The following is a 15,150-nucleotide window of genomic DNA, read 5'->3' on the forward strand; positions in this document are numbered from 1 at the left end:
TTTATCTAGGCCAGTCAGCTGCAAGGACTGGCTGTGACCGTGACCACCAACCTCCATGGAGGATCAGAAGTCATCTGTCCACTGGGTGCATAGGCTCTGGGGTTTCCTGGGCAGCACAGACCAAGTTCAGCCCCCACCTGTGTTTTGCCCGGCCTGTGCTATAGATCAATCTGAGATGGTTGCTACTTGTGCTGGGCTTGGAGATTCCCAGGCAAAGCCAAACTGTGAATCTAGGTTGGCTGCTGCTAGTGCCATGCATGGGGCCACTTTGCAAGAGGTACGGGGACTAGGGGCTCACTGAGTTTGCTGGCTGTTGCTTGTTTGAGACGATTTAGGAAGTTGTGAAGCATGAGCCAAGATCAGCCATTCATATGGACGTCTCTGCTAATAGCTTGGGTGAGCCTATAAACTGGGTGAGATGGAGTCTCAGGGGATCTCCAGAGTGGAGCAAACAGAATTAGCCAGGCTGATGGAGTCAACCTGGTTACCTGCCTGCCAGCTCTGTGGCTCTGTTGGTGGGAGGGTTCAGAAAAGGGACAATGGCCTCTCTGTCTGGGAGAAAACGGTCCCCCAGCTCTCACCTTGATGTCAGATGATTCATTTCCTCCCTGTATGCTACTGGGGCCTTTCAAGCTGCTACCCGGGTGCTGGAGCTCAGAGGGACTATGTGAGTCTGTGTGTGGGCTCTTTAAGAGGAACTGCTTGGGGCTGTAGAATTTTCTTTTGCTGACTGAATCCCCACTGGTTTTTGCAACCAGATGTTACAGGGATTTATCTTCCTGTCACTGGGACGCTGGGCTGGGGGGCCTGATGTGGAGCTGCCACTCCTTGCTCCCAAGACATCCCTCCTGAAATTTTATCCTCCATATGTGGGTGTGGGACCAGCCCGTTCTACATCCCCACCCCTCCTACCAGTCTGGATGGATGTGATTTCTTTAATTACATAGTAGTCAGGCTTCCATTCAACTCGATTTCTGACAGTTCTGCGTGACAGTTGTTCTATAATTTAGTTGTAATTTTTAAAAAGATATTTTTATTTTTAATTTTTAAGGTTTTATTAATTTATTTTTAAACAGAGGGTAAGAGGAGAAAGAGAGAGAGAGAAACATCAATGTGTGGTTGTCTCTTGCACATCCCCTACTGGGGATCTGGCCCACAACCCAAGCACGTGTCCCTAACTGGGAATCAAACCAGCAAACTTTTGGTTCACAGGCTGGCACTTAATCCACTGAGCCACACGATCCAGGGCAATTTACTTATAGTTTTGATGTGGTTGTGTGAGGAGGTGAACTGTGTTTACGTATGCTGCCATCTTGACTGGAAGTCCTCATTCTTTAGTTAATCTTTTTTGACTTGTAAAAATATATTCACTGACTTCTAAAATTATTACAAAATATTGTTCAACAGAAAGAAACTTGTTAAACTGGTGTTTTTTTCATTTTCCTCCTTTTCGATGAGGCACATTTCCATGTAGCAAAGAACAGCTCGATAACTTTTACCTATTTATATACTCTACCCATAATCATCACCCCAATCAAGAGAGAGAATATTCAGAGCAATCCCCAAAACGCTACCTTTGACCCTTCCCTATCAGTTCCCCTGGTAACTACTATTCTGACTTCTATCAGCTTTAGACTACTTTTGCCTGGTTTTGAACTTCACACAAAAGGGACCACACAGTAGACATTCCTGAGTCTGGCTTTTTTTATTCATTATAATATTGCTGAGATTCATTCATGTTAGTTTGTGTAGCTATAGTTTGTTAGTTTTCGTTGCTACGTAGTATTCCATTTTAATGAATACACCATTGTTTGTTCATCCACTCACCTGTTCCTGAATAGTTGGGTTGTTTCTAATTTTTGGCTATTCTGGATAAAGCTGCTCTAACCAGTCTTTTGTTGAACACATAAGCATTCATGTATCTTGAATACATACCTGAGAATGGAATTGCTTATCTGCACAGGTCAAGGTAGGAAATGCTTAGCTTTTGTAAATATTACCACACAGTTTTCCAATGTAATTGTGCCCATTTAAAGCTCCCATTATAGAATAATTTTGTTTGTTCCCATCATCAATAATACTTCATATTGTCCATCCTTGTATACTCCCATCGCTCTAAATACAGTGCTCTCCCCGGATGCAACTAGTGTATCCAACCTTCAGTCTTATATCTCTCCTTGGATGTTTTGTCGGTATCTCCCAGATAACAGGGCAATGCAGAGCTCTCAAGTCCTCTTTCCTCTCAAAGGGTTCCTTTCCCTGGCTTCCTCCTCTCTATCATCTCCTCAGCTGCTCCATCTAAAAACCAAAATTCTTCCCTTTTTCTTACCTCCACATCCAATCCTTCAGCAAAGCCACTGTATTCTATTTCTGTATGACATCTATAATCTGTCCATTTCTTCCCATCTTCACCATCATTCCCCTAGTGCAAACCACCATCATTCTTGACTGCTGGGCAGCGGAAGGGATATTTCTAAAAATAAATCAGTCCTGTTACCTCCTCGCTCATTGTCCTCTAGTCACTCCCTACTTCTCTGACATAAAATCCTAACTTCTCACCTCGACCTGTGAGAAGGCTGTAAATATGCTGGCCCCTACCCATCTCTCTGACCTCACCTCCTCTCTTAGGGGACTGACCACATTCCATCCTCTTTTTTTTTAATCCTCACTCAAGGACATGCTCACTAATTTTAGGGAGAGGGGAAGAGAGGGAGAGAGAGGGGGAGAGAAACATCAATGTGAGAGAGAAACATTGATTAGTTGCCTCTCTCATGCGCCTTAACCAGGTACCAACCCACAACCTAGGCACGTGTCCTGACCGGGGATTGAACCCATTACCTTTTGGTTTGTGGGACGACACTCCAACCAAGTGAGCCACACTGGCCAGGGCCCAGTCCAGCCACTTTTCTTAAATACATTAGGCTTGTTGTCACCTCAGGACCTTTGTACTTGCTGTTCTCCCTGTGTGGGAAGCTCTTCCCTCAAATCTTTGCCCAGCTGCCTCGTTTTCATTTGTTTGGGTCTCAGCCCAAATGTCTCTTCCTCAAAAAGGGCCTCCCTGACCACCTTGGCTAAAGTTGGCCCTCCACACCCGGGTACTCTCTACTCTTTTACCTTCATTTATTTTCTGTATAAATCTGAATTTTCCTTATCTAATCACTTTTTTTTTTTTGAGTGGGAGAGGGGAAGGGAGGGAAAGAGAGGGAGAGAAACAATGATGTGCAAGAGAAACATGGATGGCTTGTCTCCCATGCGCCCTCAACAAAGGACATTGTCTGCAACCCAGGCATGTGCCCCGACTGGAAATCCAACTAGCAACCTTTTGGGTTGTGGGATGATGCCCAACCCACTAACCTACACCAGTCAGGGCTAATTACTTACTTTCTTTAATGCTCATGTCCTCCAATGGGATGTAAAGTCCCCAGGGGCAGGGCTTGTGTGTGTCTAGTCCCCTGCTGTGTCCCTACTATGTGAACTACATTGTCCAATACGGTAGCCACTAGCCACAGGTGGCTATTTAAATGTAAATTAATTAAAAGTAGAGTTAAGAATTCAGTTCCTTAGTTACACTAGTCACATTTCAAATGTTCAATAGCCACCGGTAGTTACTGGCTGCCATATTGGATAGTGTAGACATAGAAAATTTCCAACATTGCAGAAAATTCTGTTGGACAGCACTGCTGTAGAGCCCAGGTGCCCATAATAATAAGTACCCAATAAGTGTGTTATTAAATAAAGATTTATTTTATCCCCATCTTATGGGTAAGATAAACATAGACCAGAGAGGTTGTCTCATTTTCCCAAGGCCACACAGCCAGGAAGCAGCCTAGCAGGGATTTGAACCCAGGATTGCCTTGATCCAAAGTACATGCTACTCCTTTTCTCAAGAGCCATCAGCCTCTTGGCTATTCAGAGAGGGTTCTCCTTGTCCTCCTACAGAGCCTTCCACCCTGAGCTTGTACCTAACTGTGGGCAGCTTTATGGAAGAATTATTGCTCCAGGTATTAAGGATTATGGAGTCAGTCCTAATTCCATTCCAGATTCATTGGTTGTGTGAGACTTGGCAAGTCCCTTTGCTTCTCTCGGCCTCAGCTGCATTGCTATAAAATGAAGAAACTGACCCTGATGGCCTGAGGCTTGGGGATGGCAGGGAGGAGTCCCGGGGTGGCTGGGTACACTCTTCAGATACTGTCCTCCTCAGGGGCAGGTCAGCGTAAGGAGTGGGGTGGGTTGGAAGGGCTTTGGTTGGCTTGACCTACAATTAGCGGCTCCTGCTCCCTGAATGCTTACAGAGGAGAAAGCTGAGGCTCCGAGAAGTAATTTGGCCAAGGCTACACAGCAGGGGAACCGGCGGAACTAGAATTCCATCCTGAGACTGTGATATCATGCCTATGCCGTGCAGGGTCGAGGGGCACAGAGGGCAGAGCCAGGACTCACAGGAATCGCGGGGAGGGTCCTGTAATAAGTGGTGACCTCCCCGTCTCTGGGGGTGTGCAAGCCGATGCTGGGCCGTCCACGGGCAAGAACTGACGCCCGGGCCGGACGCTCAGGCTCGACCGCGGAGCCCCTCGCGGGGGGGCCCCCTTCGGCCCCCCGCAGCTCCGCGGGCCGCAGAGCCTCGGGCACTGCGCCGGCGGGGCGGGGCCGGCGGGGGCTGCTATTTCGGTCTGGTGAGCGCCACCACCACCGGTGCGGCTAGGCGGGGCCGGGGGCGCCTGCGCCGCCATATTCCCTCCCGCCGGCCGGCCCGCGGCGCGCAGCTACCATGAGCACCGCCGCCTTTCACATCTCCAGCCTTCTGGAGAAGATGACGTCCAGCGACAAGGACTTCAGGTGCGCCCCGCAGCTCTGCCCCGGCTCTCCGCCTCCTTGAAACTCTGGGCCTTCCTCCCCACCAGGGGCGTGGGCACACCCCCGGACCCTGCAGTCCCGGTCCTTTTATCCAGGGTTAAGCCCCGCCCCTTCACCAAGACCCTCCCCTCCCCCTCACCTCGACGCCCCCACGGGAGCTCCCGCTGGCTTCTCCCCGGATTGATCCTTGCCCTCTCCGTGACTCTAATCCCTGCTTCATCTCCAGTCGTGCAAACTTCAATCCCTGCCTCTTGTCCCCCATTAAAGCCCCAGCTCCGCCCCTCTGCACCCTTCCTCTGCCTCTTTCTTCATTTATGCCCAGCCCTCATCTCGCCCCGCATGTGATGAACCCACACTGAAGCGAGGGACCCCAGCGCTGCCTATTCTTTATTGCATTAAAACCCGGCCCCTCCCCGGGATTACACCCCGGGGTTGACTTTTTCACTGGTAACCTCAGCAACCACCTCCGCCCTCTTCTCACAATCACTCCAGGCCTCCTCCCTGCACAGGAGGGCACCCTTTCCCATACGCTACGCTCCCAGGTTTGCTGTGACACAGCTTGAAGGAGGGGGCTGGGCTGAGTGGTTTTGCAGGCACAGGTAGATGACAGTTGGAGCGGGGTGGGGGTGGGAGGGGTGTCTAGGTTTTGGATGCCCACTCCCCTTCTCCCTCCTTCCCCTAGCATCCCTGTGCCTCACAGGAACAGGGCTGAAAAGAATGGAGGAAACCTGTTGTCCAACTCCGTCATCCTTGGGGGGAAACTGAGGCCCAGGGGTGTTTGTCCCATGGTCACACAGCTAGTGGACCCTCTGAGCTGAAAGGAGCCCACAGAGACCAATATAGCTGCACCCACTTATTGAATATTCTATCACTTTATCCCCATTTTACAGATAGGAAAACCAAGCCCCAGAGATACAGTCACAGAACTAGGGAGTGGAGGACTTGGGGCCCAAATCCAGGTCAGTCTCACGTAGAGACTGAGATCTTGGTGAGGCTGTCTGATTCCAGCCCCCTGACAGGTGAGGAGATTGACCTCTCTGCCTTCTGAAACCCATTCCTCAACACTCCTCAATAACCGCTACTACAGCTTTAGTAGACCCTTTGAGCCACAGTCCTGGGTTCAGATCCTAGTCACAACCACTTACTGGCTGTGTGAACATGGACAAGTTGCTTAACTTCTCCTGAGCCTCAGCTTTTGTTCCTATAAGATGGGGATAACAACAGAACCCACCTCAGAAGGTTGGTGTGAGCATGAAATGAGTTAACGCACGTGCAGTGTTTAGATTAGCGGCTGGCACCCGGTAACCACGTAATAAACGGGCGCTATTATAATTCTGTGCACAGCGGAAATCTGCCATGCCCTTTTCCCACTCTGGGCTTTTACCTGGAAGTTCTGTGCCTCCTTTCATGTCCCCATTCACCTGGCTAGCTCCTACTCAGTTGTCACTTGTTTGGGATGCCTGCTGACACTCAGGTATCCCCTCTGAGCTCTCACACCTCTTCTGCCCATGTTTCTGCTGCATCACATCCTAGCCGCGGGAGACCCAGGGCTTCTGGACCACAGAACTGTGTGTTTCCTTTTTGTATCCCAGAGCCTGTTCTGTGTACACAGTAGGTGCTCAAGGAATGTTTTCTGTGTCCCGGGCTCCCTGCTATGCTGTGCATTGTAATCTCATTCAATCCATCTGTCCACCTGAGTGATGATTGTTCTTCCTGTTCTCCAGAAGCTTGGAGAGGTGAAGTGACTTGCCCGAGGTCACACAGCAGAGGGGATTTTGCACCACTGTTTCTAGGGCCTTAGGTTTAGTCTCTAGGAGAAGGAGTTGGTCCTGCCACCTAGAGCCTAAGAAACCCTTTCAGCCCGCTCTGCCAGCGGCCCTGAGAACACTTAAAACCACCCAAGTACATGAGGATGGTGTCTATTTTTAGAGTCCAAATACCAGGGAGGTCGGGTCCTGCTGACCAGCTGTCCAGGCACCTATGTGGCCAAGTGTTTCAGCTGAGCTGCCTCTAAGGTTTCTCTGGAATGAAACAGAGGCTGTGTACTCTGGCTCCTGGAGGCAAGCAGTGACTGCAGATGGAGGCAGGCAGGCTGTAGGACGTCTTTGATTCCTATTATTCCTGGGTCCCCACTCTGTGGGCAGGAGGCTGCCCTGTTCCCACACAGACGCCAACAGTGAAATGGGTAAGCTGGTGGGTCTGGCAGGAATTCCCTCATCATTACTTGAAAACACAGTAGTGTTGGCTGAGGAGCCAGGAGAACTGACTGGCAGGCTAATTTTCCTCCCAACTTGCTACGTGACACTGGGCAGTTCCTGCAACCTCTCTGAGCCCAGTTTCCTAATCTGCCTCATGCTAAGAACTCACTGTTCTCTTAAAACCTCCCAAGGAGGACAAAGAAAGTTCTCATTTTATAGGTGGAAAAAGTGGGACTCGGAGAGGAGTCTGTTGCTCAGAGTCACCCAGTTGTTAAATGACAAGGCCAGTGTATTTACTTAAAGCCTAACTTTGGTGCTCAAGCTCTTATCTACCAAATTAAACACTGTTCTGTACACCCCCACTGTTACCGCCACGCACAGATGCACAATAGGGTTTCTTTCTTGGAGAGCTAAGCGTTTCCAGGACCCGGGGATGTCTGAAATGCTGAGGCCTATTTCAGAGAGGTTTATTTCTGAGTTCAGGTTTTCACATAGCTGTTGGCTCTGAGCCCTGTCAGAGGCTGACTCTAACCCTTCCTCCCTTCCTGCCCTCTCCTTGCCCCCAACCCTGGCCCTCTTTGGACCTGTTCTCTGTGGGGCCTGAGTTCGAGAGATGAAACTGACAGCCTCTGTGTGTTGACAATTTACTGGGGGAGACGCATTGGTGACCAGGAGTGCAGCATAGTATAAGAGGTGCTGTGACGGAGGGGTGCAGACTTCTCTGAGAGGTCCTGTCCAGAAGAACCAGGTGTGCTGAGAGAGTGGGGTGGGGGATAGGACAGGGTGGTCAGAGGAGTCATCCCTGAGGCTGATGTCAGCTGAGCCCTTGGCACAAACAGGTGTTCCACAGATGGAGAAGAAAGAAGGGGCAGGAGGCCATCTTGGGCAAAGGAGCACACCCCTTGAGCTGCCAGGCTGAGCTGGGTCTCCGTGGACTGCAGCAGAAATGCAGGTCAGAGACGCTGCCTGCCTTCCAAGAATGTTCCCTCAGTTGGACAGACCTAGAGGTGCATGTGCCTAACCGGGACCTTGGCCTGGCTCAGATCCAAACCCCTTCCTTCACCTTGCCTGCTTCTCCGACGGTGGCCAGGCCCAGAGATGGGCACGGTCAGCCCTGCCACTCCTCCTCCTCCTCTCAGCAGCCTGAGGCTTATCCCAGCTGTTAAAAACAAACAGCTATGACATCGACAGGTGACCTCCTGGTAACAGGGTGTTGTGAGCCGCCGTGACATCCAGTGGCAGGTCTGAGCCTGCAGAGACACAGCTGACTGTGACCGATTTTTCAGAGGGTAGGGAGGTGGCAGCACAGGGCAGGGCTTTTGGTTGACTGGCTCAACTCAGAAACCAAGGCTGGTGTGAGGAGGTGGGGATCCCTGAAGGTCAGCAAGAGCCGGAAGCTCCCTGGGGCCACCACTCTTTGGTCCCAGCTTCGTGGCATCCCTCCTTGATGCTCTGTCCTGCTTTTTCCTCTAGTCTCCATTCTCAGGTGCCTGCAAGAGCCTGCGAACAGGTGGAGTGGGCCTGGTGGGAACCTGGTGACCTGGAGAGTGTGTGTTTCACCCAAAGAGGAAAGCCGGGACTTGACTAGAGCAAGTTATTGTCACCAGGACTATCGGCCCAGCTGCATTCAAATAGTCAGATTTCAAGACAGTCTGGAACTCAATACTTTCATGTCAGCTCTCCCAGTTTTCAAATATTGACAAATAATTCAATTTTTTGGAAAATCATTTGCAAGATGGACACAGCTGAGGGCCGCCAGTTTAAGACTCTGCCCTCCCCTCTGAATTTTGGCAGGAATGGTGCTCCACACTGCCCCCTGCAGCCCCAACTGTCCGTGGCTTTCCAGCTCAGACTGCCACCCACCACTGCACTTTCAAATGCCTGAAACAGGGCATCAGGGCACATGGATCTGCCCACCTAGGGGCAGGTAGCCCTTGACTGTGATGCCCACCCTGGGCCAGGGAGCCAAAGCTGGGGACTGGTCAGCTGGCAACATCAGTGTCTAAGGTGTGCCCAGGGCCACTAGTATGGCCTAGGGCAGTGGTTCTCAGAGAGTGGTCCCTGTCCCTCAGCGTCATCCAGGAACTTGTTAGAAATGCCCCAGCTGAGACCTGCTGATTCAGACACCCTGGGGATGGGACCCAGCAGTTATTCTCTTGCTGGCTGCAGTCTGAGACCGCGAGTCTAAGGGCAGAGGCTGAGTCAGTTCTGTGAAGTGGGAGTGGGCAGGGCTGGCCCCCTCCACTTTCTGGTAGAGGGGCTTCTCGCTGACACCTGACTTGGCTGGAAGGTGTCTGTTCAACTTTCTAGCGTGAGTGAGACGTGCCTGATGTACTGTGTCTTTATAAGAACGGCAGTGCCACTCACCCAGTGTTTATTTTCTGAGTGCTCGCTGTGTGCTGAGCACATCACACGCATTATTTCTTTATCTTCCACACAACTCCATGAGACAGGTGCTATTCTCATCCCCATTTTTCAGACAGTTCAATGAGGGCTTAGTGAGGAAAGTGGCTTGTCCAAGTTCACATTTGCGTAAATGGCAGAAGCAAGAGCCACGAACTTTGAAGCCCAAAGCATTTAGCTGGGATGCTGTGCCACTCTTAGTCAGCCACAATGTGGCAGTTGGTGTCTCCCTGTGGTAGCCTGCCACGCCCACAGCCCAGATGATCTACTCTCCCTTGAATCTTTGTATCAAGGTCTGCTTCTGGGGAACTCTATGATACTTCCTAAATCACTGGGGCCCCAGAGCTGCTCAAAAATCCTCCTCTGCCCTCCCTGCCCAGGTTCATGGCCACCAGCGACCTGATGTCAGAGCTGCAGAAGGACTCCATCCAGCTGGACGAGGACAGTGAGCGCAAAGTGGTAAAGATGCTGCTTAAGCTCCTGGAGGACAAGAATGGTGAGGTGCAGAACCTGGCAGTCAAGTGGTGAGTGTCGGCCTTGTGGGGGACAGAGAGGCACCCTCTGGCTGTACTCACCCAGTGTGGGAGCTCCCTAGGCATCCCTGTCCCTTTAGGCTACAGTCTCTGAGAGAAGAATTGCTAAGCAGCTCTTTGCGTCCCAGGGAAGTTGGACAGTGACTTGGTCTGGGTTCCCCCAGAAGTAGAACCAGCAACAAGGATTCACTTGTAAGTTTATTCGAGAAGTGATCCCAGGAAAATCCAGTTTGGGAATAGGGAAGCGAGGCAGGGAAGGAAGAAAGCCAACAAAGCCTGCGTTATCAAGCAAGTTACTGCTGTGGGGAAGCAGAGCTCAACCCTGTTGGGGGCCCCTTAGAGTGTTCCCACCGGCCAGCTCTCCATCAGTCCTTGGCTGAGGGCTGCTCCTGGGGTAGGGTGGACAGAGGTGCATTCCCTGGCACCAGCAAAAGCCCTCAGGCACAGATGCAGGTGCTGGCACTGGAAGGCAGACTGGCATGCCACCAGAGTGGTGAGAGCTGAAGGGACACAGTGGTCCCAGAAGTGTTTGCCCTTGGCATTGTGAGGCTGTGGTCCTGAGACTTTGGCCACTTATGTCCTGAGCTGAAAAAGCAAGATGGGGTATGCACAGGGTGTGTGTGGGAGTAGGGGGGGTACAGGGCAGGGCACTGAATAATGGCAGGGGCCAATAGTCAACAGAAACCCAGGGCACTGCTCTCTAACAGTACTCTGTGAGCTGGGCCCAGGCATTCTGGGCCACGTCAATGAATTTCAGCTTGATCCCAAGAGCAAAGGGAATTCAGTAAATAGTTTTATGCAGAACCTAACATATCTTCCATACACCTCCATGCGGCGGCGAAGAGAGAGAGGGTGAACTGTGGTTTCCCACCAGCACGACCAATATCCGCTTTTACAGCAGGTAGTCTGAAACACCGTCTTCTCATGAAATGACATTTGTACACATTGTAACCTGCCTGCAGTTTCTAAGCTGTATGTGTAGTGCCCTCCGCTGTAACATAAAGGAGAAATAGAAGGAATGTGGTTTCAGGAAGTGCTCAGGCTTGAGGACAGCAGAGTGATGACGAAGTCAGGAGAAGCCGGCACCTCAGCACAGACTCAGCGCAAGTGCCACAGCAGTAGCGGGCGGGAACGGGCGAGGTGCTGGGGACTCAGGTACCGCCAGTGGCATTGCTCTTCGTGACAGGATTTTCTGAATGATGACTATTTGCTTGTAAACTTGCCCGGAAAACCATATAGTCTTCTTTCAATTTACCTGATAATTACATTTTTGGAAAATGCAGCATATGTTAAGAGCGCAAAAAGTACTCTGTGTTTATATGTAAAATGAAATTAGGTTCTGGACTGAGATGATGATAGAAAGGCTCTTTATCTGTATGGATGCCCAGAGGGATGTTAGAAATGCCAGCAAGACCTGGAATGTGATTTGCTTTGCAATACTGTCTTTCTAACATTCCCAGCCACCTCCCCGCTCCTCCACCGCCTCAGTGAAAGCCAGGAGTGCCATCTCATTAGTCATGATGACCAAAAAAGGCTCCATAAATTTGCAAAACACCCCTGTGGGCAGTGTCACCCATACTGTGAACCAATGCTATAGGACAGAGCATGGGAGGGCCCATGATGACTTAGATGGAAGAGGTGCTGGAGAAAGCAGGCAGGAGAGCCAAGGTTGCAAACTGGCATGAATTGGGGTCACTTGGGACCTTTGTTACAACTGCGTATTCCCCATCCAGGGATTCAGGAGTGGGAGAGGTGGAGGGAGGGGGCCGAAGCAGCAGATGAGAATCTGCGTGCTAATGCACATGTTGGAGAACCACTCATTTAGGTCAGAGGTTCTCAACTTTGACTGCATGTTAGGATCATCTGGGAAATTGTTAAAAACGCCGATCATCTAGGCTACACCTGAAACCAATTAACTCAGACTCTGGGGCTGGCACCCAGCTACGTAACAGTTTTTTAAAGGCCCCAGGCAATGGCAATGCACAGTTCAGGCCAAGACCCAGTGCATCGAGCACAGCTGTTTTTAAACATTAACATGCATTGGAATCACTTGGGGACTTTGTTGAAATGCAGATTCTGGTTCAGGAGCTCTGGGGTGAGACTTGAGAGTCTGCACTCTGACAAGCTCCAGATAATGCAGATAATGCTTGTCTGTGACCACACTGAGAAGCAAGGCTCTAAGGCAGGGGTGTCAAACTCATTTTCACCGTGGGCCACATCAGCCTCACGGTTGCCTTCAAAGGGCCGAATGTAATTTTAGGACTGGATAAATGTAACTACTCCTTAACTGGGGGCAAGGAGCTCGGCGCTGCCCCTGGTAGAAACTAGGTGCTGGGCCGGATAAAACAAGCTGGAGGGCCGGGTTCAGCGGCCTCGGGTTTGCCCCCGTGCCCTAAGGCTGTGCTTGGCAGAGTGTGCTCTTGGACCACTGGTATCAGTGTCTATTAGGAACTTGAGGAACTTGATAGAAATGCAAATTCTTGAGCCCCACCCAGACCTCCTGAGTCTGAAAATCCTGGGTGGGCCCCAGGGATCTGTGTTTTTTGTTTGTTTGTTTTATATTTTATTTATTTATTTTTAGAGAATGGTGAAGGGAGGGAGAAAGAGGGAAACATCAATCAGTTGCCTGCAACCCAGGCGCGTCCCCAGGCAGGCACCCTGATCGAATAAAACCCGTGACCTTTCGATTTGCAGGCCAGTGCCCAACCCACTGAGCCACACCAGTCAGGGCAAGCGATCTGTGTTTTAACAAGTCTTTCAGAGGATTCTGATACCTGCTCCCATTTAAGAACCACTGCTCTTGGGCACCCTTTGGTTCCCAGCTGAGGAGACTGAGTTTGATGTTTTCGCCATATACTGAGTTGCAAAACCCAGGAGGAGAGGAAGGTTTGGGAGGTGGCAGGAATGACATTGGCAGAGCCACAGGGTGCCTGTCCTTCTGGCAAAACGGGGAGTCTCTGTGGACCCAGGGCCTTTTCCTCAGCACATGTGGCCCCATGGGCTTGAGGAGACATGAGGGGTAGCCTGACTCAGGCTGAGCTTGGGCTTTTGAACCCTCTCCTCCCCTCTCTGCTCAGCCTGGGTCCTCTGGTGGGCAAAGTGAAGGAGTACCAGGTAGAGACCATTGTGGATGCTCTCTGTGCCAACATGCGGTCAGACAAGGAGCAGCTCCGAGATATCGCCGGCATCGGCCTCAAGACCGTCCTGTCGGAGCTACCCCCTGCAGCCACAGGTACCTGGGTGCCAGGGACTAGGTGCTATAATTACTTGTGTTAATTTATGGTTAAAGAAACTGAGGCTCAGAGAGGTAAAGGGACTTACCTAAGGTCAACCAGCTAGTCAGTGGCAGAGAATTCAGACCCCTATCTGCTTAAGTTCACGGCTGTGTATCAGGAATACTTGTAGCTGCAAGTTACAAAATCTAACTCTTGGCAGCTTGAAGAAGTAGGGGATCGCCCACTCCACTTTTGCAGTAATTCATTTAAGATTTTTTTTTAAGGATTTTATTTATTCAGTTTTAGAGAGAGGGGAAGGTGGGGAGAGAGGGAAAGAAACTTCAGTGCGTGGTTGCCTCTCACATGTCCCCTACTTGGGACCCGGCCTGCAACCCAGGCATGTGTCCTACACTGGGAATCAAACTGGCGGCCCTTCGGTTCTCAGGCCAGCACTCAATCCACTGAGCCTCACCAGCCAGGGCGAGAAATTCATTTAGCAGCTTAGTTAGGACAGGGTTGAGTCTGCCTGGTCTCTTGCCCTCTATAGGAAAACATGTGTCCCTAGAAGCACCCAGAAGACTTCGACCTATATCTCCTTGGCCAGAATGGAGTCATCTGGCCCCTCCTAGCACCAAGAGAGTCCAGGAAAGGAAGTATTTAACTTTTCACTTTGCCCTAGTGAAGGGAGGAAGGAAGGAGGGGTAGGGTATGGGGTCAGCCAGCAGGTTGCTATCAGTTCTTGCTCCCCAAGCTGTCACTTAGTGTGGCCAGGACTTTGGGTTAAACATGGGACCACTCAGGTGCTAGCTTCTCTGGGTCAACAGAGCAAAGGCTGATCAGAGATGGAGGTCAGCCCAGAACCTCCCATGCCCACCTTGTGCTCTGTGCAGGCTCCGGCCTGGCCACCAACGTGTGCCGGAAGATCACTGGCCAGCTCACCAGTGCCATTGCCCAGCAGGAGGACGTGGCCGTGCAGCTGGAAGCCCTGGACATCCTCTCTGACATGCTGAGCAGGTGCGGGAGGCCAACCCAGGCAAGGAAGACCAGGGTAGGAGGGGGAGCAAAGCGGGCAGGGAAGGATTTAAATCCACAGAGCCAGCACCTGCTGCACACCCAGCCCTGTGTTCAGGGCTCCTTGATTGTCCCTGCAGCCCTGCAAAGGAGAGCTTGTTTGTCACAATGTTGTAGGCTGTGAGAGGTGGTGTGGCCTGCTCGAAGTCACACTGTCAATAAATGGCAGAACCTTGGATTTGAACTCAGGATTCTCAATAGCTAAAGCCTAGGTGTGTTCATCCTCTCCCTCACCCCCTTCTTTCTTGTTTTGAGCTAATGTGTCTGGGCCTTTGTTTTAAGTTGTACTGCACATTTTAAAAGCATTCATTTGTTCAGCCTCCCAAGATATGAGCACCTACTTTGTGGCCAAAGAAATGTCAGGTGCTGGACTAGTGCTGGGAATGTGGAGTGGCTCCATCTGGGTCCTTCCTAGGAAGGAGCTCACAGATGCATTAACTGTGACTGGAGTAAGAACAACAGTAAGGATAAGAGCAGGGCCTTTAGGAGCTCAGAGGAGGAGACCCTAATCCAGCTGGGGAGTTGGGACCCTTCCTCAAGAGGGTCCTGCTGGATGAGCTTTCAAGGATGGGCAGGACATGGCCAGGCATGAGCTGGCATAAGTGGGACACTAGATGAGGAGGCTGCCCTCAGCCCAGAGGGCAGAGGCAGGAGAAGACATGGGTCCCAGGGGTTATGCAAGGCAGTCTGGGGCTGGGGCATTCTGTGGAGGGCTGGTCTGGAGAGATGAGGCCTGAGGGCTAAGCAGGAGCCAGGGGTGGGTGACTAACAATTATCCTGAAGGTTTGAGGAGCTCATGGAGGGTTTTGTGGCAGAGGCCAAGGAATGCTGTGTGCGTATTTGTGGGTTTCAGACTGATCACCCTATCTTCAGTGCGCA

At 51.1% G+C, this 15,150-nt stretch overlaps 1 protein-coding gene across 5 annotated transcripts in view; it reads left to right on the forward strand.

Moving 5' to 3' along the window:
* The first annotated feature begins 4,494 nt into the window (after positions 1–4,494).
* CAND2 (cullin associated and neddylation dissociated 2 (putative)) overlaps positions 4,495–15,150 on the forward strand; it is a 31,310-nt gene continuing 20,654 nt past the window's right edge. Inside the window, exons 1-5 of one of the 5 annotated variants that reach the window (XM_045192273.2) lie at positions 4,677–4,833; positions 7,889–8,001; positions 9,833–9,976; positions 13,063–13,217; positions 14,091–14,214. In XM_045192273.2, coding sequence (XP_045048208.2) covers positions 9,837–9,976; positions 13,063–13,217; positions 14,091–14,214 — 419 coding nt within the window. In that variant the 5' untranslated portion in view covers positions 4,677–4,833; positions 7,889–8,001; positions 9,833–9,836. Of the gene's footprint in view, positions 4,834–5,816; positions 5,871–7,888; positions 8,002–9,832; positions 9,977–13,062; positions 13,218–14,090; positions 14,215–15,150 lie in introns of those variants that run through there. The other 4 variants (XM_045192274.3, XM_045192271.3, XM_024556708.3 and 1 more) reach the window with 4 other exon arrangements.

Source organism: Desmodus rotundus, chromosome 8 (genome assembly GCF_022682495.2).
Source record: "Desmodus rotundus isolate HL8 chromosome 8, HLdesRot8A.1, whole genome shotgun sequence".
In the NCBI taxonomy this organism is placed as follows: Eukaryota; Metazoa; Chordata; class Mammalia; order Chiroptera; family Phyllostomidae; genus Desmodus; species Desmodus rotundus.